This window comes from Synchiropus splendidus, chromosome 12 (genome assembly GCF_027744825.2).
Source record: "Synchiropus splendidus isolate RoL2022-P1 chromosome 12, RoL_Sspl_1.0, whole genome shotgun sequence".
NCBI lineage: Eukaryota > Metazoa > Chordata > Actinopteri > Syngnathiformes > Callionymidae > Synchiropus > Synchiropus splendidus.
Genome location: NC_071345.1, coordinates 14,453,337 through 14,478,596, shown reverse-complemented (window position 1 = coordinate 14,478,596; position 25,260 = coordinate 14,453,337). Strand labels below are relative to the sequence as shown.

The 25,260-nt window shown below is 44.9% G+C and overlaps 2 protein-coding genes and 1 non-coding gene across 4 annotated transcripts; 2 read left to right on the top strand and 1 right to left on the bottom strand.

Annotated features, from left to right (window-relative positions):
• The first annotated feature begins 176 nt into the window (after positions 1 to 176).
• Positions 177 to 20,595, top strand: megf8 (multiple EGF-like-domains 8). 2 transcript variants are annotated; one of them, XM_053881133.1, is made up of 45 exons: positions 177 to 274; positions 416 to 592; positions 1,539 to 1,719; positions 2,077 to 2,240; positions 2,321 to 2,530; positions 2,600 to 2,780; positions 2,888 to 2,976; positions 3,283 to 3,496; positions 3,569 to 3,752; positions 3,939 to 4,084; positions 4,166 to 4,276; positions 4,360 to 4,511; positions 5,135 to 5,236; positions 5,311 to 5,458; positions 5,748 to 5,911; positions 6,622 to 6,825; positions 7,316 to 7,513; positions 7,647 to 7,907; positions 8,216 to 8,334; positions 8,415 to 8,546; positions 8,655 to 8,768; positions 8,843 to 8,926; positions 9,281 to 9,523; positions 9,618 to 9,802; positions 9,886 to 10,099; positions 10,549 to 10,789; positions 10,876 to 11,008; positions 11,172 to 11,422; positions 11,520 to 11,630; positions 11,698 to 11,816; positions 11,908 to 12,139; positions 12,218 to 12,389; positions 12,508 to 12,671; positions 12,760 to 12,895; positions 12,964 to 13,195; positions 13,268 to 13,394; positions 13,484 to 13,694; positions 13,805 to 14,019; positions 14,093 to 14,288; positions 14,530 to 14,698; positions 14,780 to 14,972; positions 15,055 to 15,225; positions 15,299 to 15,429; positions 17,012 to 17,144; positions 17,229 to 20,595. In XM_053881133.1, exons 2-45 carry the CDS (start codon positions 563 to 565, stop codon positions 18,711 to 18,713), a joined length of 8,652 nt encoding a protein of 2,883 aa, XP_053737108.1. In that variant the 5' UTR covers positions 177 to 274; positions 416 to 562; the 3' UTR covers positions 18,714 to 20,595. The 2 variants fall into 2 exon arrangements, with proteins under 2 accessions (XP_053737108.1, XP_053737107.1); XM_053881132.1 differs by having other exon boundaries at positions 232 to 592.
• Positions 20,596 to 20,905: 310 nt separating this feature from the next.
• On the top strand, positions 20,906 to 23,775 carry LOC128768387 (zinc finger protein 436). Its single transcript, XM_053881241.1, has 2 exons — positions 20,906 to 21,487; positions 21,799 to 23,775. The coding sequence occupies exons 1-2, from the start codon at positions 21,145 to 21,147 to the stop codon at positions 23,181 to 23,183; spliced, it is 1,728 nt and encodes a 575-aa protein (XP_053737216.1). The 5' UTR covers positions 20,906 to 21,144; the 3' UTR covers positions 23,184 to 23,775.
• A 1,004-nt stretch (positions 23,776 to 24,779) lies between these two features.
• On the bottom strand, positions 24,780 to 24,851 carry trnam-cau (transfer RNA methionine (anticodon CAU)). The gene has a single exon. It is a non-coding gene; the product is annotated as a tRNA-Met (tRNA).
• Positions 24,852 to 25,260: the final 409 nt, after the last annotated feature.

Here is a 25,260-nt window from a genome sequence, read left to right as displayed (position 1 = left end):
ACGAACAAATGTCCTCCATTTGCCTCTAAAATAAGACGAAAATAAGTCTTCAAACTACTGTGTAAGGAAATTAAACTCACTTAAAATGGATGACATTGAAAAATAAACGGATCCCTACGGAAACGACAACATTTTAGACTTAAAATGTTCCGTCTGGTGCAGCAGACCAGAGCCAGGGGCTCCAGCTGTTTCCCCTCCGCTGGATGGCAGCGGTGGGAGTCTTTTGTGCCTGCGACCACTGGCGTCCGCCTTCCAGCCGTCACCAAAACAACGGGTATCTGTTCTTCTTGCAGCACATTGATGCCGTCAAATGCTTCTCTCTTAGGATGAGACCTAACTTTGAAGGCATGCCGTAATCGAATTGCTCTGCATAACGATTAACGTGTAACAATGTCTGATTTTGCGTCCAACACAGATTGCGCATCTGGATTCGGCTAACAGGGTAGCTAACTAGCGGCTGTTATCTGAGCTCCCGTTATAAGAAGCACTCGTTGGCGTGCTATTACATTTGCCCCAGTTGGCTCGAGAGTAGCCTGCGACTACAAGGAAAACGAAAATGTAAATGGGCATGGAACAGAAGAGACGGGAACTGGTGAGTAAATGCTGTAAACGGTCCTCCTCCTGCTAGTTTAGCTTAGCATCCCTCTATGTTAGCATCATCTTGCTGCTAATGTGCGCATATATAACGGTGTTTATTCATTTGTTGGCTTTTTGCCACCGCTATTCGACGGTAATTTTCAGAAATCGAAAACTCTAACTCGAGATAATAGTAGTGATATTAGTGTTTGGTGACGGTGTTTACGCACGTTTTAAACCCGCATTGGTGAAAACGCATACACAACATACATTGTATTCTGGTGGCAACACTTAAAAACTCAGGCCACAACAGTCCTTTCCAGAAAAATAAATTAATAAATAAAAGTCATACATTGAACGAGCAGAACAAGTCCAAGGAAAACACCACCAAAACTCATTGCAAGACACCAGTTCACGTGACTGTTTGAATGTAAATTAAAAGTAACTCTGACACTATATAGTTGACAAGGTCATATGAAAGCCACATTTAAATGTATTCTGACTGAAATGTGATATAAGTCCGTTTTTAGACCATGCTCTGTATTTATTTTTCCTTCCATAACGTTGTCATGTGGATTTCTTGGTAAACGGGTATAACACAAAGGGTTCCCATTTTGTTGTTTTGCCTCAGGCATCAAAGTCGTCCAACTGGCAACTGACCCTATGACTTGTCGCAACTACCTGAGTCATTAGTGAACTTGTTGACGTTTGACGTGTTTACAAACACACAAACTTGCATGATTACACTGTTGAAAAATGTATGTAAATTGCCATCCATGTGAGTTATTTGTTAAATAAAATAAATACAACCATATTAACTATTCATGATTATCTAAACAAAAAGTCAACTTGTAGGTATATGATGTGTAGTGCACTAATGTTAGGTATACAGCAGTCTTCATGAGTAACTCCAGTCCATATGATTTTTCTTTACATTGTTTTGCCTTTTATGCTTGCCACAGGTTGTGCCAGTGATGGCCTCTTCTCTCCCCGTCTCCCTCCTCCTGTTGGCATTGCTGTCACCTGTCTGCCTGGCAGGTGACTGCAAGGGCCACAGGCAAGTTTTGAGGGGACCACCTGGCTATGTCACAGATGGACCGGGAAACTACTCTGTCAATGGGAACTGCGAGTGGCTCATTAAAGGTATGATATGCATAGTTCATGTCTATTCTGTTTGTGCTGAAATGTTGATACAGCCAACTGTCATCATTCAGGCCTTCAATACATTCCAGTGTTTCCACTACATGTAAACAACTGTGGTACATTGCTGTGAATGAAATGAGAGCAGCCGTGCCTTCAGAGAGCAACAGGGAACATTGCTTGTAGTCTTTGAGAAGACCATCACTGCCATTGTATAATGAAATTTGAGTAGTTGTCCTGTGTTTTCTCCACTTTTTTTCTAGTTAAGCAGTTTCTCATCCTAATATTAGGTTTATACTTCAGCGGGATGATGACCAGATGCTTTAATTTAATCAATGCCTGTTTTCTTACTTTATGCAGCACCCAGCAACAGCCATCGCATTGTTCTGAATTTCACCTTCATGGACACTGAGTGCACCTACGACTACCTGTTTGTTTATGATGGAGACTCTTACCAGAGCCCTCTTTTAGCTAGTCTCAGTGGCAACACTCTGCCCCAGCCTATTGAAGCCAAGTCTGGCAAGGTAACTTTTATTCTCTTTCTTTGTCTCTCTAACATTTCTGTGTGTGTAAAGTTAAATTTATAATCTTGTTATTTTCACAGATGCTGCTCCATCTATTCAGCGATGCCAATTACAACCTTTCGGGCTTCTATGCAACCTACACCTTCTCGCTGTGCCCCGGGGCATGTGGTGGTCATGGACGCTGTGATGCCCAAACATCCAAGTGTCATTGCCATCAGGGTTGGGGAGGAGCTGCCTGCTCAACACCTCTGTGCTCTCAGACCTGCTCTGCACATGGTCATTGTGACAAAGTAAGTGTCAAGATTTCATTCAACTACAAAAGGGGCACTATTTATTAATTGTCTTTTGTCTTCTTTAAGAGAGGGGAGTTTTGTATGTGTAACCCAGGCTTTCTGGGCCACAGCTGCCAACTGGGCCTCCAGGATGACAGTGGAGCGGGTCAATGGTGGCGTGTTAGTGAGGGAAATCCCTATGCCCCTCCCAGGACTGGCTCGGCTGGCACTTACCTGTCCTCTACGGGTGCAATGTACTTGTTTGGAGGTTCGAGCGACATAATCTTTTTTACAGTTCTGAAGACCACTCATCACTCCTGTAAATGCAACTGTTTAGATTGATGTTTTTTTAATCGTGCCCTTTTTTTGTGGCAGGTTTTGACCTCAACAGAGCCCTTGGAGATTTGATCAAGTACAACTTCACATCCAATCAGTGGGAGAGCCGATCCTACGGTCACTCTCCAGTAAGACTAACACATTCTGCTGTAGCCTTAATTTAGGGGTTGATAACATTGTGAAAGAGCCCAAGCCAGCAGCCTTGTTTTTAATTCCTAACATACTATGATAAAATTTAGTCATCTTAATGAATGAATTTAAAAATAAATATTCCAGAATGATATGTAGAAGAAATTGACCAGGTGGCACTAAAATTCAGTTTTCCCTGTCCACAAATAAACCATGTTAAAAGTTGTTTTATTATAAATGTTATAGCTTAAGTATCAGTAAATGTTATTCATTTTTTTGAAATAGTATTGTCTTTTCATTGTCAGTTGGCTCGTCATTCACACACGGCCGTGGAGTGGGCGGGTAACATGATCATATTTGGAGGTCAGCTTGCAAACGGTTCACTTGCCAGCGATGTCTGGATGTACCGACCACTCCAGGACGACTGGCAGCAACTCGGCTTCTCAAATTCTGATGGGGCCCCAAAACTAGCCAATCACGCTGCTGCTATAGTGGACAGTTACCTGTATGTTTTCGGAGGTAATGTTTCCATCTGCTAATTTATTGCATGCTATTTCATGCCAGGTCCTAAACTCTTGCTGTCACTTTCAGGACGCACAGAGGATGATATGTTCTCATCATCACTGTACCGATTCAGCCTGCGTGGCTCTGGACTCTGGGAAGCGGTTCAGCCCACTGGTGGGAAGCCCCCTGCCACTGCTGGCCACTCCATGGTCTATCATGAACCCTCCAAGACCCTCCTTGTTTATGGAGGTCACAGGCCCACCACTGCGAGGTACGCACACAGAACTAGAAAAAGCAGCAGATACTTGCTGTAATTCTAATATTTCTTCACCTTTGCTTACTATTGTATACCTCCTATTTAAAAAACTGCAGTCAGTGTGCATGCACAATACCAGCTACGCATCTGCCTGAAGTCTGTGTGTATTTTAAGATAAACATTGACTTTCTGATTTTGTAGGTTTAGCGTTCGAGTAAACAACACAGATGTATTTCACGTGGAGCGGCGATTTTGGACGTCCTTCCGTTCCCGGTTTCCCACAACAGGCCCCAGAGAACGAGCCTTCCACTCTGCAACTGTGATTGGGAATTACATGGTGGTCTTTGGTGAGAACTTTTATTGATGACTATGGCAGTCCAGGTGTGTAAATATCACTGCATTAACAGCATTTTTGGTTTTTCTTTAAGGTGGTAATGTTCACATTCACTATCAAGAGGAGAAGTGTTATGATGAGGAGATATTTTTTTACCATCTGGGTTGTCACCAGTGGGTATCTGCTGGAGAGAGATGGCTGCTCGGTCAGACTTGTTTTCTCTCTTGTATAATTCAACCTAATCCTCTATGTTTATCCTTTTTCACCTAGTGTATTGTCTATTGTCAGGTGGAGAGCGTGTGAAAGGGCGCTACTCCCATGTCGCTGCTGTGATGGAGGGAAGAGTGCTTCTCATTGCTACCGGTTACAGTGGTGTGGCCCGTGGAGACCTGATGGCTTTCAAAGTTCCATTGTTTGTCAGTAGTGATCAAGGTGACAGGGTAAGTGTGACATTTACTGAACAATAGAATTAGGAAAAGTCCCTCAGACTGCTTCACACTTGATGATGTGTTACCTCAATACTGGTGGAAAAAGGGTGGCACTTGCGAGTATATTCGTGATCGCATTTTTCTGATGGTTCTGCATGAGCCTAAACCTTATTCTTGTTTCAGTTTTGTCAGTTTTGAACATTAATTGAGTCCTCACGAATCAAACTTATCACGCATAAACCCATATCACTACAAATAAAACAAATATGCAGTTGATGACTGTTTCGGTTATTTTCTTTATATAAAGAGAATTATAAACTGATGACTTTTGACTGGTTTTGTCCTTGAAATAGTGACCAATAATATACAATATCTCTTTGTCTCCAGCCTTTAATCAGTGTTGTAGCATATAAATAAATGTAGTTTTGAATTTGAATTGAATCCAAATTACCTTGACAATCACCTGAAAAGTCCTAAATTGTTTCTCTTTTGTAAAACTAAGGAAGTTGTGTGGTGTTAAGAACGCAGAAGTGGGCATCTACAACTGTGAATTATGCTCAAAGATACATATGTGCATGCATGTATGTTGTAAATTGATCTCACATTTTGTTTGTTGCATGCTGGTGTGTTTCCAGGATGCTGTGTGTTCTGAGGCTCTAGATGAAAGCATGTGTTTGAAAAATCCAGAGTGCAGCTGGTGTGAAGGCCGCTGTCGAGAGTATCAACCCATTCACCCGGTAAAAAAATAATTTAGATATTTTCTGTAATCTCACAAGAACTCTTCAATTCGATGTGTTATTTAACCTCACAGTGTGGCAGTACTGGCTGTCTGGGTCTGGCGCGTTTCCTCTCCGACTGTCAGTCCTGTCTGGTGTTCAGCGGCACTCCAGCTTCCCTGGCTCGGGCTCCGGGTGAATTTGGATGGTGTGTTCAGAACGAATCCTGCTTGCCAGCATCAGGTGAGCCACAAGGAGGAAGGAGGGCTGTGAGAAGTGCTCATGACAAGTTGACATGTGAGGGAGGAAAATCATGTTGGCCCTGCATTGGAGTTGAATGTGATTTAACTTCATCTGTGTTTGTGACTCAACTTATTTGTTGAGTGATATTCCATTGATGGAGTTAAATGACTACATGTTCTTTTCTCTAATGCATGTCCAATATGAGTCAGTGATCGATGCATTAGTTTGCTCAGATTGTTCGAGGTCAGATGTTTTCTTGTTTGCTGACCTCTCCCTCTCGGTCTCACAGAGCGCAGTGCGTGCCGTGTGGACCAGATCTCAGGGGCGTACGGCTGGTGGGGGGAGCGTACCCTTTTCCTAACCTCCCTCCACTCCTGTCGCACCGAGAACTATGTCCCAGGACTGCACCTGCTCACCTTCCAGCACCCCCGCAACGACTCCCAGCCTGACAAGGTACGGAGTCTTACTAAGACCTTTCTTTCTAAGGTGTTGCTCTACCCCCTACATTTACTATCCCTTCCTTCCTTCCTTCTGCCAACATAGGGCCCATGATAGTGTATGAGAGGTGCATTAGCAATTATATTAAATCAAAAATGTATTGAATCTCCTTCAGGTGTTCTCATAATTTCAGGCATTCAAACTGGTGCCAAAGGGATTATCCTCTTTTTTTCACCCCTCTGTATCTTAACCACCTTTCCTCTTCACCTGTGTTTCTCACACACTCATTTTCTGACTCTATCAACAAATGCCTTCTTGTTTTATTTGCAGTCCAAGGGTGGATATTGTCTTTTTCTTTTACCTCTCACAACCTTTGCTCATGTCTGTGTGTCTAATGTTATTTTAGTGAAAGAAAATGTGCTTTAACGAAATATTTTTAATTTGATGTGGTTATTGTGTCTTACTGTGGGAAGTTTTCCATTGCAAAACTTATCTAGTCGATGATTGAAATTGTACTTTTTGTGATTTGAAGAATTATTTTATTTTATTTAAGTTGTTTTTGATTTCTTTCTCTTCTGCATGCTGTGAAATTTGCTGTAGAGTGAGGCTTTCCCAAAATGTAGATTTTGATAGTCATTTAGGAGTTTGTAGGGAATAGTGCTTCTGTTGATGCATGTCCGCCTCCATCCTCCACTCTCTCCTCCATCCTCCTCACCTCCTGCCAGGTGTCCATCCTCCGCAGTACCACCATCATCCTCACCCCTGCCTCTGAAATGGACGTGGCCCTTCAATTCAGAGGCTTCATCCACCCATTGTGGGGTGCGCCTCCTCCGACCCCGCCTCCCACTGAGACAGTGTCGATGTGGGCTAGGATCCAAAGACTGCACTTTGAAGCTCGAGTTGGATCAGGCCCCAACTCCACCCAAATGGTGAGGGATTTCACTTTTACACTGATTGATTTATGGTTTTGATTTAATTTTGTTTTTCATTTAGCTCAGAACTTGTGTTTATTGTATGTTTTGTAGACATTTTTCTCTGCAGATTGAAGAGTTCAATCTTGTTCTTCTGCTTTTTGTACTTAATATAAGTTAAAACTAAATTACAAAGGGGAAATGTGAGCCAATAAGATAGTTTAATGACAAGAATATACAGTCCTTTATGTTACTCTGAAAAACTATTTGAATTGTTTGAATAATAAAACCAAATGCGGAGTGTCCTGCAACAACACTGAATACAAACATTTGCTAAGTTCCACATTCCTTTCTGGCTCCACTTGCTGGGAGTTTCCAAGATTTTCTGCTTATCATTTGTTTGTGCGTGGAGCTAAGACAGACGACCTGACTTGATGTAGTTCTGTTTTTTTCACCACTTCATATGTCATACATCCTCTTTCCTTGGTCTTCTCTTTACCCACTACAGGAAGTGGTTGGCCGCTGGGCAGCTCAACAGGAAAAAGAGTTAAAGCTCCTGACACGCCCTGATGGGAGCAGACTGTTCTCCAACCTGACCAGGGGAAACCACTACCTTGTTCAAGCTGAGGGCTACTTGAACAACTCTGGTTCGGGACAGACGAGCGAGATGGCCCTGACCTGGAACAGAACTCTTCCAGGAGGAAGTGTAAGTTCTAGCTCCACTGTTTGTGTATTTGTTCATTAGTTGTCAATATGCATGTATACAAATGACTGCTTTACTGCTGCAGAATGGACCTTGAATATGAATATTCATCCAACATCTCTATCTCTCTCTGTAGGAGATCTCCTTCTTGTTCTTAGAACCATACCGCTCCGGGTCGTGTTCCGGGTACATGTCTTGTCTGGCGTGTCTCTCTGACCAGTCGTGTGGCTGGTGCCCATCTTTGTCCCGCTGTCTAAGACGTGAATTCCCCGACCTTGAACCCTGTCCAGAGGAAGAAAAGGGAGTGGGAAAGTTTAAATCCCAACGCCATCTGCTGCTTGCTCCCCAGCATTGCACCCTGTGCGAAGAATACAGAGACTGTTCTGCTTGCACTCAGGTACATCATAGTCATGTGGAATTGGGGGCCCTTTATGAGTAGCCGATACCTTATTAACTGCCCGATGGTTTGTTCTAATACATATTGATAAATTAATGATGAATGAATCCTCATAATACACTGTCTAAATTTTGATGCACTTACTTACTTGAGGTGAGAAAATGTTGGTTGCTGCTCCTCCTGTTGCTTTTTTGGAAGGTAATCATATAAGATTAGTTATTGTTGTGCTTGATTGTACTTCAATTACAACTTAAAGTCATCTATATGACTCTAATGGTAACAAATAATACGACATGGCTGTCTTCCAGGACCCTTATTGTGAGTGGCAGATAAATTCCAGCAAGAAGGGTGATTATCAGTGCAGCCGAAGGGGGCGACTAGATGGCTCCATCCGGGACCCGAGGGGTTGTCCAAAAGTCTGCAATCAGTAAGTCCTCTTTCGAATTATTCAAACCTCTGTATTTAGTGCATTTAGAGTGAGCACCTAAACGTTGTTGTTCTTTGAAGGAGGAGGACGTGTGGTGAGTGCCTGTCAAACTCCAGCCAGTGTGCTTGGTGTGAATCTGCCCAGGCCTGCTTCTACTTTGCTGCCTATCTCACAAAGTACCCTTTTGGGGAGTGCAGGGATTGGTATGATAGGTAAGTTGCTGCACTTGGATTTGTTTAATGACGACTTTTTGTATTTGTTTGCCTTAGAATATCGCTCATTTTTAAGTGATATTATATTGATATAATTCTCTTTTTTAGTGTTCATTCAGTTCCCCAATGTAAACAATGCTCATCAATAAACACCTGCAATGATTGCCTGAAGACATTCCAATGTGGCTGGTGTGGTGACTACAATAACCCCACAATTGGAAAGTAGGTGTTTCAAGTCTTCAAAACACTGGATGCTTATGGTGTCAATGGATAGCTGATGCAGCTTTCGTCTTCAGATGTCTGAGAGGCGACTGGGCGGGGATTGACGACTCGTCAGTTTATAACTGCAGTGTGGCTGTCGCCGAGGTTCGGGCAGCAAAGTAAGATACTTCTTTTTCGTCCACCTCGTCACTAGATAAAAATGTGTGTGGAAAAAAATTGGTGTCTACTGAATCTATTCATGACTGGAGTCATATGACTTTCTTACTTTTACTTTCTTACTTCATAGTAGTCTTGGCTTTGTGTGACAAAGTGAACTGCAGTGCTCTGAGACAACATCTTGCTTTAGTTACATTACCTCTTGTTGCCCATTATGTATATTTAAATGCATGTTTGTTGTCTCTGTTTTTGCATGCACATAATTTGTGTTGGTACAGAAATTAAGGTGAAATGGCACTAAATGTAGTGGAAGACAATTTGAGCTTGTCTCATTTTTGTTTGAATGATTTCATCAGCCCTGAGCCACAAACGTCTGCACCACCTCGCCCCCTTGAAATGGAGCTGGAACTTCTTGAGGACATTGTGAATGAAGACCAGGATGCCATCTGGTCCTACCCCACCTGCCCTGATGTGGAAGAATGCCGATTGGGTCTCCATAACTGCCACCCGTTTGCCACTTGCATCAACACCCCAACCTCTTATGAGTGCCATTGTGAGAGGGGCTATATGGGGGATGGCACTTTGCACTGCAACCAGACGTAAGAGGTTTTTTGTTTATTTGTTACTAAAACAGAATACAGGAAGTCATATTGAGTGTGAGTATACTTCACACATTTTTTTTTCGGCGTCCAGGTGCTATAACGAGTGTCGAGAAGGCCTATGTAGCGGAAGCCCGAGATTTGAGTGCGAGTGTTCTCTCGGTTGGACATCTGATCCAGCAACTCTGGTCCTGAGCGGAGTTGAATGTGACGTGGACTGTGGATGCAACTTCCACTCTACTTGCATCACTGCCCCTGGGATCTGTGATGAGTGCCAAGGTCAGGCTACTTTCCCTAAGAGTGAAGAAAGTAATATAAGGTTAAATATGACGTTAAATGAATTTCTTATTTTTTTATTACAGACTGGACAACAGGGCCTCACTGTGAACACTGTCGACCAGGTAGCTTTGGTTCGGCTCTAGCTGGTGGCAGTGGCTGTGTCTCGTGTGAGTGTAATGGCCATGGAGATCCACTACGGGGTTTCTGTCACAACCAGACTGGACAGTGTTACTGCACACACAACACCCACGGGCCTCACTGTGAGTCCTGTCTCCCTGGTTACTATGGAGACCCCAGGTACGAGTCTTAAAGAATCTTCTTTTAGCATTTTGTTGTCTACACAGAAAACATTAGTATATATTTTTTTTGTATGAGACCTTTATCAGTTCGTGCCGATTTCCTGCATATCATTAATGCCAAGTCAGAGAAGTAAAATATCTTTTGGCCACAGAAAAAGTTTCATAATGGCCTTACAACGTTTTGGATTTACAGCCCTTCCACCCAAAACATATTGCAGAAAATTTGTGGTTTATTAGCGTTATGGTGAATATGTCTTTGTTGAAACTTTTAGCTTTTTACGAGATAGGAAAATATCCAGTTGTAAACCCATAGATTCATCAGCTTTATTACATAGTCTTTTTGTCACTTTCACCGACGAAGATAAAAACAATTACACTTCTTCTGACAATGTTTACTAGAGTGACAGCACCACATGCCCACCTCAACCCATTTCTTTTTCCTTGTAGGAACAATGGAACATGCTACCGCCAGTGCCAGGGACGCTCTGTGCTTCTCTCCTCTACATCCTCCTTGACCATTCCCCTTTCCTCATCTCTGGGATGGAGGAGTGGAACTGAAGGAAAGGGGGGACTGTCTCATTGTCTTTGGGTCCTCTCAGTGACAGACAAGCTTTCTCCATGTCTGCCTCGACAGCTCTGCCCGCCTATCGCTCTCACTTTACACCCAGACTCCCATACTAATTGTAAAGTAGGTGGACACCAAAATAAATCATGTGCAGATTATGTTGTGAACATGTTTTCAATTCTCACTCTGAATGCTTTCTTCTGACACAGAGCTCATTTGTGTATGTGTTCGATGGCCTTCCTCGTTTTCTGGGCAACGGAGTCGTTCACTCGGATCACAATCTCATTGGAGCATTTTGTGGAACTACGAGAACACAGCCAGTTACTGTGGAGGCCACGTCAGGTATCCATTAGCTTCATCTTCATCGTAGTGTTTCTAGTCATTCAGTATTTCAGACTCAAGCCTGACCGATGCTATTAACTTGTTTCCTGATAATCCTATGATGATAGCATAGCAGAAAATAGTACACTTGTTTACATTTCTGTGTCCACACCTCTTCCGCCAGGAGTGATCTCGGTCTACTTCGAAGCCAATGTGTCTTCAAACAAACCTCAAGGCTTCAATGCTTCTTTCTGGGTGCGCCGATGTCACAGAAGCTCAGATGATGGAGATGATTCTTCACCGCTGTGTCCTGGTGTGGCCCAGTGTGTAGCTGGTCTTTGTCAGTGTCCTCAGGGATACGGAGGCCCGCACTGTGACAGGTTGATGTGTCCTCAGGATTGTGGTGTTGCAGACGGTCGAGGAACCTGTAATGTGGTAAATGCCCTATCTTTCGATGCATTTACTCTTGAGCAAATCTCTGAGTCAGTACTAGGAATGTGAAGCTAATTAAAAATCTATTTTACTTCCTCAGTCTCTTGGAGTGTGTGTCTGCAAAGACAACTGGACAGGCTCTGACTGCTCAGTTCTTCGCGACTCAAGCAGCCTCATTTGGGAAACTTTGCTGGACACGCAGATGACTGTGGTAAGATGGAAGGCTACAATCTGGAATGTTCAACAACTCTTTAACTTTTTACCCAATTTGACCCCAGAACCAGGCCCACAGATTCCTCCACAGGATGGGTCATTCCTTAGTGTCAGGTCCTCAAGCAAATCTCTGGATGTATGGTGGACTCTCTCTAACTGAAGGAATTCTGGGGAATGTCTACAGGTACAAAATAATTCATGCCGTCTTAGTGAATGATGATTTCATCTCCCATGTGCTGCAGAGCAACATTGACATTTGATCTGGTACTATGTAGATATTCTGTGCTTGAGCGACGTTGGACACAAATGTTGACTAGCTCTGTGGAAGAAGGTTCCACTCCTCGTCCCAGATACCACCACGCTGCTGCACTCCTTACCACCTATGACCCTGACAATCACTCAGTGAGTCACAGCTTCATGCTGGTCGTTGGCGGTGTCACTCAGAATTCTGTTGCTATGGACACCTGGAGCCTCAATCTCAGCAGTTTAGTGTGGAAAGAACACAAGGTGAGTTAAAGTACAGATTAAAACTTGTTTCACCTTCAATGTCCCCTCCTAACTGGGAGATTTATTTTTGCCAAACAGAGCTCAGTGCTGCCCCCAGTGGCGGGACACACGTTAACGGTGCGCCGTGACACCTCAGTGTTACTGATTGGTGGATACTCACCTGAGAATGGCTTCAACCACCACTTGCTGGAATTTAGTCCCCAAACTGGAAACTGGACAATTGCCCCACACACGGGCACGCCACCTACAGGTTTGGAATGTCTTGAAAAAAACACAGCTTTTCCTGTCTTGATGAGATCAATAATAATATGACAACAAGTTGATCTTGTTATGAAGCATTAACTAATCTCTCCCCTGTGCTCGCTCAGGTTTATATGGTCATTCAGCAGTCTACCACGAACAGACAGATGCAGTGTTTGTCTTTGGCGGTTACCGTTTCCATGTGGAGACTGTGGAGCCCTCTGGAGAGCTGTACAGCCTGTACTACCCAAACCTGACCTGGTCTCTTTTGGTCCCATCTCAGGGAAATAAGGTTAGATTCTCATAAGGCTATATGAGTGGCACATTATATATTTGATCGGTAGAAGGTATTAACTCCTAACCCTCTCTTTTCTGGGCAGCCGTTCTCTCGTTTTTTCCATGCGGCCGCTCTGATTAAAGACACCATGGTCATTATTGGTGGGAGGACTGAAACCGAAGACTATAGTAACTCGGTGTCACTGTATCAGGTGAACTGTAATACGTGGATACAACCAGGTGAGTTTTTTTCTTTGGCTTCTTTTATGACCAAAATGTGACTTACTAAGCAACATTCTGTTTTTCAGTCTCTGCTGTCGGTGATCCGGTGAATCGTTCAGTTTCTCTCGCCGTGACAAGCTGGGACGGTCGCCTGTTTATTTCAGGGGGCTTTAATGGGGTGACGTTGGGTCGGCTTCTCACCTTAACGGTGCCCTCTGACCCCTGCTCACTGATGCCCACTCCAGAAACATGCAACACCACCACTGGCAGCTGCGTTTGGTGCAGAGGCGCGTGTGCGTCTTCAGACATTGCTGAGAGGTAAGAATTGAACCTCATCATTAGTTATGAATGTTTCAACCTCAGATGTCAGTAGTTTGATTTCTTCTTCAGAATGAGCTGCACCGCCGGTCCATCCCCCTGCTCTCCAACTCCTCGCCTGCCTGACCAATGCCGCAGACTGAAGACATGCAGTGAATGTCTAGCTCGACATCCCAGGACGTTCACCAATTCTCTACAGGTTACTTACTTGACTTGACTGTCCATTCAGTAGTGAGGCGTCCATTGGAGGTGGTCAACTGAAATCTTTATGAACTCTTTGCCCTACAGCCGGCTCTGCAGTGTAAATGGTGCACAAACTGCCCAGAGGGGGCGTGCATCAGCAGCTCTGTCAGCTGTACATCCGAACACGACTGTCGCATTAACCAGAGAGAAATCTTCCTATCCAGCAACTGCACTGAGACCAGCTGTGAGGCGTCTGACTGCCCCAAGTGCACTGCTTCTGGAAAATGCATGTGGACGCGGCAGTTCAAACGCACGGGTGTGTGGGTGATTAATGAATTCCTCCGTTCGTTATGAACGACAATCGCTTTTCTTTAATATTGAGCAATACCAAAATGTCTTGTAACAGAACTAATTTTATCCTTGTAGGGGAAACAAGACGGATTCTGAGTGTGAATCCCACCTACGACTGGACCTGCTTTAGTTATGCTCTCCTGAACGTTTCTCCGATGCAAGTGGAGTCGTCGCCACCTCTGCCCTGTCCTCCTCCCTGCCACACTCTGCTCAACTGCAGCCTCTGTCTGGGCTCACGAGGCTCTGATGGAGGATGGCAGCACTGCGTGTGGAGCATGGCTCTTCAGCAGGTGAATACATGCCTTTCAAGTGTCTGTTTTTAATTGATGAAAATCTCTGACAACTATCCTCTTCATGGTGCAGTGCATGAGTCCGTCCTTTGTGCCTCTGCGATGTGAAGCGGGTCAGTGTGGTCGTCTTCTGGCAGGAGGGGACTCCTGCTCTCCTCAGTGTTCCCAGCTCGCCCAGTGCTCCCAGTGCATTGCCAGGCCTCAGTGTGGCTGGTGTGCGTCACGGGGAGGAAATGGAGCTGGACGCTGCATGCAAGGAGGACTTGATGGTACGAAACATCTTAGGCTTCATTGAGTTAGCATTAATATTGTACTTGAGTGTGAAGGACATACTGACATATAAGGAGAACATTGATGATTTAAGGGTACTTAGAAATATAAACAGAAATATAAACATCTTGTATTTTATTTTTCTCGTCATTAGCTTGAGTGTCAAAATAAACTGTTTTAGTGTCTGACAAATGAATGCTAGAATAAGAAGAAGTTTCAAACTGCATTTGTTGTTTTTAGGTGTAAGCGAGGGAGTGTGTCCCCTGAGAAACAGCAGTTGGTCTTTCCTTCACTGCCCCGAGGAGGACGAGTGTGCCAACGGCCACCACCACTGCAACAGCACGCAGGACTGCCACGACCTTCCCCAGGGTTACCACTGCACGTGTAAACACGGATACATCCTCAGCAGGTTTGGGCAAACACAAGTGTATTTCAATTGATAACACTCGGTAACCATCAAGTGATATATTACGCACTGATTTCTTCCCAGTGTGTCCGGTCAGTGTGAGCCAGTTTGTGCGCAGGGCTGCGTCAACGGCACTTGTGTCTCTCCTGGAGTTTGTCAGTGTCACTTTGGCTTCGTGGGCGACAACTGCTCCTCTCAATGCAGCTGTAACAAGCACAGCAACTGCGCTGGTGTCAATGAACCAGATGTTTGCATTGAGTGCCACAATAACACCATAGTAAGTTTTCATCAACACTCTTTCAAGAAAACCCTTTTTTTTAATTGTTCTAAGCCTATTTTTTCCATATTCCTTGCACCAGGGTAAACACTGTGAGAAGTGTAAGCCATTGTTCGTAGGCTCTGCCAAAGGTGGGGGCACCTGTCGTCCATGCCGAGAGTTCTGCAAAGGGAACAGTGCCGTGTGTCTGTCTAGAGACGAACACAAAAAGGCGATGGACAATCCGGGACTGTTCTCTCTGGACCCGAATAAGGTTTGTGATCACAAATTGTTGTTGTTTAATGGACCTCTTCTGTTTGTGAGATTTTTGTTGTCCTCTTCACCAGATTAAAGAGTGGGTGTTAGAAGGCCCCACAGAAGAGAATGCCGTGTGCGTGAGTTGCCAGAACAACAGTGTTGGCGACAAATGTGAGAGCTGCCTCGGCGGCTACTTTCTGCTGCAAGGGAAGTGTGAAAAGTAAGGCAAAACTCTGACTCATCATCTCAGTCACATCGAGTTTCAGCTTTTCAGGGTAGGGCTGTCACTAGCAATTATTATGATAGTCGACTAGTCATCAGTTATTTTTTGCGATTAGTCGACTAATCATATCGTATCATATCGTACATAAATTGCATCTTATTGCACCAGCATTAATCTACTAATCTACTTCCAGCTTGAAATGCAAAGGTGTTATGTGCGAACAAAAAACAAATTCAGATGATGTTTTGTACAACTTTAAAATAAGTTTGCTGATTGTCGCAGCATTTTCTTTTTTTATTGCGCCAGTGACTATGCACCATGTACGGTTGCACTATGGATACTATGCACATCAATAAAAAGAAAACAGTTTAAATCATTCTTTATATTGAGGTTTGTATCGCATCTACTCTGTCGAGCCTTGTCATCTACTCACCTTTCAATGATGCATTGCTAACTGTGCCACAAAGAGGCCACATTCAGGATTTAATTTCCCAGTGTCTCTCACTGTTCAAATATCTGACTCGATTACAGCAGTCATTCTTATCTTTGTGTGATATTTGCTACACTGCTATTTGCAGATGATGAATGAGGAGCTGCACCTCTAAGTCTGAGGCCAGGGTTCTCAACCGGAAAAGGGTGGATTGGGGTAAGGGATGAGTCCCTGCCTCAAGTGGAGAAGTTTAAGTATCTTGGGATCTTGTTCTCGAGTGAAGGGGTAAGGAGTTGGAGATTGGTCAGTGAATCAGTGCAGCAGGGGTGGTATTGCAGTCGCTGTACAGCACTGTTGTGTGTAAGAAAGAGCTGAGCCAAAAGGCAAAGCTCTCTATTTACTGATCAATCTTTGTCCCAACCCTCACCCATGGTCATGAGATATGGGTCATGACCGAAAGAAGGAAATCCTAGATACAAGCTGCTGAAATGAGTTTTCTCCAACGGGTGGTGGGCCTTTTCCTTAGAGATAGGGTGAGGAGTTCTGTCACTTGGGAGAGACTCGGAGTAGAGCCGCTGCTTCTTCGTGTTGATAGGAGTCAGTTGAGGTGGTTCGAGCATCTCATGAGGATGCCTCCTGGACACCTCCCTTGGGAGGTGTTTCAGGCATGGCCGGCTGGCAGGAGACCGAGGGGTCGATCCAGGACCAGGTGGAGGGATCATATCTCTTCACTGGCCTGGTAGCGTCTCAGTATCCCCCAGTTGGAGCTGGTGGATGTTTCCCCGGGAGAAGGGCGTTTGGCGTGGCCTTCTAAAGCTGCTGCCCCCGCAACCCGGCAACGGATAAGCCGATGAGGATGGATCGATGGGTGGATGGAGGTCCGTTAACTCGCAGTTCAAACAAGGAACACTATTCTGCCATGCAGGTTACGGTGTAGTACAGTAGGTTAGAATCAGCTTCCTTTAAAGTTGCGCCGTTTACCAGGCTTGATCGCTTTGTGTGTGTGTGGGAGGACGACACGCGCAAAGTTCCCTCTGCGAGCGAGTGTCAGTATACGTTGAAATGTCTTCATGATTTCGGTGGAACAAGAGAGCCGTGCATTTCAAGTTGTGCCCTAATTCTAATCGTCTTACATTGGTGTCACATCAGGTGTCAGTGTAACGGTCATGCAGACACCTGCAATGAGCACGATGGGACAGGCTGTCCCTGCCAAAACAACACAGAAACCTCCTCCTGTCTCAGCAGCCCTCAGAATGACAGGAAAGACTGCTACAGACAACAGGTACCATCAGCGACTGTCACATATCTAATCTGATCGAATGATGACTTTTTAAACGTAACTTTCATCTGCTGTTGTTCCCCCTAGTGTGCCAAGTGCAAAGACACCTTTAATGGCACTCCAGTGAACGGGCGCCAGTGTTACCGCCAGTTCCACGTGGACACAGAGTGCTGCTTCGACCCCACATCCCAGACCAACTGTTTCCATGACCCGACGATCCGCAACCTGCCCAGAGGTCGCACAGTGTTCTTCGCGGCTCAGCCTAAATTCACCAACGTAGATATCCGAGTCACTATCGACGTGACCTTTGGCGAGGTGGAAGTTTACGTGTCCAACTCTCATGACACCTTCATCGTGGACGTGGACCGGCCCTCGGGGATACACACGATCAAAATCGAGGAAGAATCCGTGACTCGTGGAACAACAACCAGCAGCGAGAAGGACTCACCGCCTTCCCCAATTAAGGTGTTTGCCAATTCCTCCTCCAGCCTTGGAAGTTCTACACTGTCCCACTCGCCACTGCAGCTGCAAGCTAAGTCCCAGAGTGCTGAGCGAGAGATCAGAAAGGAGTATGTTAAAGGCTTGATCACCTATATCACTGTGTGGAAACCACAGACTGTGCTGATCGTTCACGGGGTCCGGGATCGCGTGGTCATCACTTTTCCTCATGAGGTCCATTCACTGAAATCCAGCCGCTTCTACATTGCTCTCAGAGGAGTGGGCACAGAGGAACGACAGGGAGAGTCCCAGGGACTGCTCTTCCTGCGGCAAGACCAGGCCCACATTGATCTCTTTGTTTTCTTTTCCGTTTTTTTCTCCTGTTTTTTCCTCTTCTTGTCCGTCTGCGTCCTCCTGTGGAAGGTCAAGCAGTTCCTGGACTTCCGTCGGGAGCAGCGCCGTCACATCCAGGAGATGACCAAGATGGCCTCGAGGCCCTTTGCTAAACTGACCATATACTTGGAGCCGGATGAGCCGCAACTCATCTACCTGCCTTCTTCTGGAGGTGGAGGCACTGTGTCGCTTGCGCACACCCGCACTGGCAAACTAGGAGGGGTGATGGTGGGACAGAGGGGCCGAGCGGGGGCTGTGTCATACAAACATGAAATGGGTTCCGGACCCACGGCTCACCACCACCACCACCTCACCATGACTGGGAGTGGCAACAGCGGCCAGCACCTGCCGCTGCACTACTTGAACACCCACCACTACGCCAGCACCACCACTGGCACCCAGTCCTCACTCCATCACCATCCGTCCACTTACAGCGGCTACCAGCACTTCTGCCGGTCGGACCCATTTCTGTCTCAGCTGATGGGATTCTCCTACTCCACCTTTAAAGTCGGGCCCATCACTCTGGAGCCCACAGACGACGGCATGGCGGGCGTGGCCACCGTGCTCTTTCAGCTGCCTGGGGGAGTCCTGGCTCCCAACCGTGCCTGTTTGGGCTCCGCTCTGGTGACCTTGCGCCAGAACCTTCAAGAATACTGCGGCCATGGCAACGGAGGGGGGCATCCCGGCACCAGTGCGGGGCGCAAAGGTCTACACCAACACCTCACCACTATGGCGATGTAGGATAAAAGTATTCAGCTAGTCACGATTGCTAAAACATGTTTTTCTCGCACCTTATCTGTTTCAGAGCTGTCAATCATTTCCCTTCAGCTTTTTAGATCTGACGCAGCTCTGATTCTTATAGAAAACATGCGAAGCATTAGTTCAAGTATTGTTTCCAAATTAAAGCTCATTCTCTCAGCTCGGTGACAGGATTTCCACCATATCAACAACTGTTCCAAACTACTGAGTATGTGGTTCAAATGTTTTATTTTGAAGAAGCAATTCTTAAAGACCATACAATATTTATGTTTAACGGCAGATACAGAATCACCTGCGCCGAGTGAGAGTTGTACATAACTGCGTTGCTAAGTGTCTTTCTGTGTTCGGTATGGCTTTACTGTGTTTGGGTGTGTCACATGACTCGGCCAGCTGTCGGTGGCATGCAGTAGACCACCGTGTCCAGTCTGAGCATCCACACGACAGTCGGTCTCGTGGAAGACTGAAGCCAAGACTGAGGCACGTGGGAAGTATTCACTCGCTCGGGAACCAACTTGTGCTTTAAACACAGTAACAAACAATCACAGTCCCACTGAGGGTCAGTGCTGAAAAACAAAGTTGCTTGTTGTATTATATTACGAGGGACTGGACATTGTATCCTTCAGTAGTCCATGATGTCACCAACCTGATACTTCATCTCTTCACATAGGTCAAAAGTTAAGAATGGAAAACCGTGAACATTTAATTCAATTTGTCGAAGTTAAGCGGCGAGGAATGTCTTCATGGTTTTGAGTTGTCAACACTGCATACTGTGGTATGGTGAGCCTGAAATCACTTTTTATTCAACACTAATTCCATAAACTGACTGAGTATACATTCACATCAAATGTAGAGTTATCACTTTGAAAATACTCATAAATTGTTCTTCCTTTCAGCCCACAAAAATTCCTCAACAAAAATATAGATTTTTTTGTCAATGGATTTTTAGCATAAAATCATATCTGCTACTTTGTGGTACCTGGTTCTCTTATTCATTTCTGCTTGTTAAAGGAAATGGTCGTCCACAAACGTGCTGTTACATTTCTGCTGATGCCTTCACTTCTTGCCTTCTCTGTGAGTAGTCAGGCTTTCACTTCGTACTTATTTGATGAGGAGACAGGATCATGTGTTGGCTTTAATATACGTTGTTGGTGATTGTTAAAAATGAAAACATGAAGGTGGTCGGATTTTACGTCATGATCACGCTTTCAGGATTTTGTGGACATATGTAAGAAGAGATGTCTGTTTGTGTTGTGTGATATTTGTTCATGTCACATTTAAACATATTCATGGGACCTACCAGAAAATTCAATATTGATACATAGGTATGTCAGGTATGAGGCTTTATGAACAAAGGGTAAAGATATTTTCATTTTTACTTTTAAATTCAAGATGTTCAAGAGTTAAAATCTTCTGTTACAAGACTGAAAGTGAAAGACTGGATCTGAATGTTCTAACAGTGAGAGTGGATTGGTTTTTTTTTTTCCCCTCATCTCTTCTGTAATATTATTTTGCACTGCGCGGAGGAGTTGTGTCCCAATTTCAAGTGGACTGCTTCAGAGTCTGTCAGAGGTCGGATGAAACACTGAATGGTGCTACTGGAGTTTATCAATTGTACAAAAACGCTTTGTGATGATATGAATCCTGAGAATATATAGACAAGCTTAACTCTATACTTCACGTCACTATTTATAGCAGAGAAGTCGCAAATGAACATTTTGTGTTGTATTGTCTGATTTTTGAAAAAAAAAACGTATTTTGTACATAATTTGTGTTGAGTTTTGTTTTCAAAGAAGGGAACAGTTTGTACTGGAGGTTGCTTCAGAATGTCTGCTGATATAGCTGAAATAAATTCTGTGAAGCTCAATCAATTTGTTTTGTGGGTCATATTTTCATAGAATCGTAAGTTGTCGGTGGATTTTATCGAAAGAGTTTAAGTACGGTATTTTAGTAACCAACGTTTAAAAGTGGAGTGACCCGTTGTCTTTTCTTACTAGCTATTCTCGATCTGAGCGACGAGTGCTCATTTATTTTGTTCACACCGGGGGAGAGTCGTTTATTTGCGATCTAAATTTTGGGAGTTTTGACTAACACACAACACACACGCCTGTTTACGCCGCCATCTCGCCCCGCCTACCTGTCAGTTGAACGTGGACCGGAAACGGTTTGCGGCACTTCCTGTGTTTACATTGACGGTCTGAACATGCAGCCCGCACGTTAACACGGCGGTGTAGTGACAGATGATGTGTTAACGGCATGTGTTTTTGCCGTGGTATAAACCTGTAACGACACTAACCGGCTTGCTATCGTGAAACATCGCATCGCTACTCTACACCGATGCCGTTGCTAACGCATGCTAATGGCTAGCCAACGAGAGTCTTCTCTGATCTGCAGAACACCGTGAACCGTGAATTAGATGAAGATGAATTCTCCCAAAAATGACACTCCATCGGCCACAAGCGCCTCGGATTATGCAGCAGGTGACGCTGTCGACGGGTCTTTTGAAGAGGATCTGACGGACAACGAAGACGTCCGAATCAAAGAAGAACCGCTGTCGCTGGAGATCGGTGAAGCTGATTTCAATGGATTTGACTCCAGCGTGGACGCGTCGACACAAGCCCAAGTGGAGTATTTAAAGGTTGAGGTCGACTCGGACGATGTGCCGGAATGTGAATTCAGCGGTGGGACTGTTAAGGAGGAGTCCTGGATGAAGGAAGACGAAGGGAACTTCAATGACTTTGAGGAAGAGGAGTGTGCAGGTGAGTTACTAGCTACAGTTCATAGGAACTGCTGCCTAGTGACGTTTGGATTTCAACCATTTGGCACTAAATTCATAGTGCAATTTTGAATGTATAGTGAGCAGCAGTTGGAGGAAACTGGGTTGCTTATTTTTGCAGGTCAGCTAGTGACAGAAGTAGCGAAGAATTGGCAACATCTGGTGCCGCTGACAACGTTGTCTCAGTATCAAGAACTTCTTGCCAAAGCCCTGCTGGAAACCCATTGTCTATGTCTTTCTGTTGTGATGTTTACCGTCATTTTTGAGTCATCCGTGTTTTTGTTTGTCTCTCAGATGCGTCCTCAGATGTTTTCCCGTGCCCTCACTGTGACGTCTCCTTCACGGACCTGGAGTTTTTGGAGAATCACGTGAAATGGGTGCACCAGAAAGAGTATCTCTCGGAGCTGAAGAATTGCATCTCCACATGCACCATCGGCCTTTTTCCCAAGCACGTCTGCACCGTCTGCAGCAGCAGCTTTCACTCCAAGGTGGACTTGAGGGTCCACGTCAGAGAGGTCCACCCCTCCGCTCCCCCGCGAAGGCTCCACCCTTGCCCCACGTGCGCTCGCAGCTTCCAGTATTTGAAGAATCTAAAGAATCACTGCCAGCGCTGGCACAACATGTCAGTGGGTATTAGAGGGGGGCATCTCACCTGCACTGAATGTGGGAAGAACTTCAAAGCCACCTGGGGTCAAGGGCCACATTTGTGCCACGAACCAGACCACGGAGAGTCGGAGGACACGCCCATCTGTCTGGATGTTGGCGTGCAATGTCGAGTATGTGGTAAGAAAGTAACCACGCCTCAGAGTCTGGAGATTCACATGCGCACACACACGGGTGACAAACCATTTGTCTGCAAGGACTGTGGCAGACGGTTTATGGAGCGCAGCGGCTGGAGTCAGCACATGAAGATCCACCGCGGGGAGAAACCACACAAGTGCCCCGTGTGCGGCAAAGCCTTCCTGCGGCTGCACCACCTGAAGTACCACGTCACCACTCACTCCGGCCACAAGGAGTTTTCCTGTCCAGAATGCGGAAAAGAGTTCGGATTGAAGGCCAGTTTGAATCTGCACTTGAAGACGCACTCGGATGAAAAGCCCTTTGTCTGCAAAGTTTGTGGGAAGAACTTTAACACTCGTAAGAACCTGAGGGTTCACAGCAAAATCCACGCCGTTCAGAAAGCACATCAGTGTGGAGACTGCGGCCTGAAGATCACAGACCTGGGGGCGCTGAAGATCCACCTGCGCACACACACCGGAGAAAGACCGTATCACTGCACCGTCTGCGGGAGCAGATTCATCCGGATATCGCACCTGCGAAACCACCAGCGCACGCACACCGGCGAGAAACCCTACAAGTGCAACGAGTGCGACAAGAGTTTCACTCAGTCCGGCGACTTGGCCAAGCACAAAAGGACTCACTCGGGTGAAAAACCCTTCGAGTGTCCCGACTGCCACCGTCGCTACATCTCCTCCGGCGACTTGAGCAAACACCGGCGGATTCACTCCAACCTTCGACCCTACACCTGTGAGGAATGCGGGAAGAGCTTTCGCTTGTCGGGTCACTTGAAAACACACATGTTGACTCACACTGGGGAAAAACCTTATTCCTGCCCCAACTGCCTCAGAAGGTTTGCACGCTCGCACCATCTCTCAGGGCACGTAGCCAAATGTCACTGAGCTGTGTCTGTCTTTTTTATGGAAGTAACTCCCTACAGTTGATGCCTGGGTGATACAAAGTCTTGTCTCCCTAGTAAGGGAAAATGCTTTCACCTGCACACGTGTCTTCTTCACTCACAGAATGTCTCTTCTTACTATATTCTATTGGGTCTCTTACTCCTTGTTACAGTTCTTCTGTTTCTTTACTTGGAAGACAGTTTTCTTCAAGAATCCATCAGTGTTGAACTGGACAACAATGGCGTCGTACTATGGTGTTACACCGTACATGAGTATTGAAAAAGAAATGTAACAAGCTGCCAGATTGAGGATGACTTGAATAACACTACAACTTTGAGTCATCCAGTCATTGCCATGTGTACTTAGTGATATTGGTGTACAGTATTATATGAACGCTGCATGTACACAGACTGCTGTGTGTTACGTGACTGTGATAAAGATGTACCATTTTATTGTTACTTGAAACGGGACAAATGAATTGTTCTTTCTGTTACACTATTTACAGGGACTTGAACAAGAGGTGGAGCAGAGGATGGTGTGGATGCAACCGAACTATTGAATCGAAACCACCATACTTAAGAAAATAAAGGCTCTTGGCAGTGATGTGTACAGAGGCTCTTGTTTCATGACTTCTTTCTTCTGCTAGAAGTTCTTTCTTTAACACCTCTGGGCCGTGAGATGCTCAGTTCTAATACACTTGCCACATATGGTGGCAGTAGTGAGTCACTGAATTGACTTGACAGCTGCAAATTTCTAATGGTTACCAACTATGGAGACGTTTTTGGAAAAAAAAAAAAAAAAAGTACAAAAGAAAGTGATGGCGCCCCCAACAGCAAAAACTGTTCACTTGGAGAAGTTTGTAAAATGAACGAGAGCATTATAAGGCGATACTTTCATTTACATTTGACTTATCTTCTTTACAGTTTATTTATGAGAAAGACAATATTTTATGACACTCCATTTTGTTATGTTTACACATGCAGTTTTTCTAATTTTCAGTTTGCATTAAGGGTATTTTTTTCTTCTTTTTTTCTTTGATATATTTGATGAACATGACTTGCACCTGGTTCTGCTGCTGGTTGACAAATAACTTTGCGCTGATCACATGGTTTCATGACATTTCACAAGGTTTGTTGTTGGAGCTGATCCTCATCCTGGCCTGAAGAAACCGCTATTTTTGGCTTTATTTAAAAAGAATCTAAGTAAATATCACCCAGAATGACACGTAAATTAAACGACAAAAAGACAAATTGTGTTGAAGCCCAGACGAGTTTAAACCACAGATGCTTTTACACGCTGGAGCCGCATGTCGCAAGTGAAGTTGAGTAATATTTTAATCTATTTATCTCCTTTCCTGAGATACGCGAGTATTAGCATCGTTTTCTACCCAGAAAACCGCTGCCCCAATTACAGCAGGTATGAGTGCATTGACGAAACTGGAACAAGTGACGCTGCCGTTGTGCATCGCAACTTTGTCTCCTGTGCGATCGAAATACACAATTCATCCATTCGACAACGCTACTTCAATTCAAAATAAATAGTGCCCGACTGTGGCGGATTCGCTCACGCTTCCGTTTTTTGGCAGAAAAGAAAAAAAAATAGCAGAGGATGGTTTCGATCCATCGACCTCTGGGTTATGGGCCCAGCACGCTTCCGCTGCGCCACTCTGCTGTACGAAGTCCAGTCACCATATTTATCCGTCATATTGTTTCAGACAGGTTCGCCTTCATGCGCTCAGAAATGTGTTCTTCTTCTTCTTCTTCTTCTTCTTCTTCTTCTTTATTTATTTATTTTTCATATATATTTTTTTCAGAATACGTTGGCGTTTTAATTTCTGTATTAACAATGTACATTTAATATAACAAACCATTTTTACGGTCTTTAACGCCCCTTTTTAGTTTCCTTTCCTGCCGTGTTCGCGCGAATAGCATCACACATATGAACTTCACATTTCCGTTTTATTTTCACTCCCCCTCCCCCTTAAAAGAAATAAAGACTCACGTTTTCATCACCCTAAATCCTCGATTCTATAATTATCTATAGGTAGAATTTCTACCATCCTCTTAACCAAACACAAACC

Excerpts from the sequence above, each read along its gene's own strand:
- megf8 (XM_053881133.1), top strand. The coding sequence starts at position 563 with ATGGGCATGGAACAGAAGAGACGGGAACTG. Across the intron at positions 8,335-8,414 it reads TGTCCAAAAGTCTGCAATCA|GAGGAGGACGTGTGGTGAGT; the intron begins GTAAGTCCTCTT and ends TGTTCTTTGAAG. Across the intron at positions 13,695-13,804 it reads GCGGCAGTTCAAACGCACGG|GGGAAACAAGACGGATTCTG; the intron begins GTGTGTGGGTGA and ends TTATCCTTGTAG.
- LOC128768387 (XM_053881241.1), top strand. The coding sequence starts at position 21,145 with ATGAAGATGAATTCTCCCAAAAATGACACTCCATCGGCCACAAGCGCC. Across the intron at positions 21,488-21,798 it reads TGAGGAAGAGGAGTGTGCAG|ATGCGTCCTCAGATGTTTTC; the intron begins GTGAGTTACTAG and ends TTTGTCTCTCAG.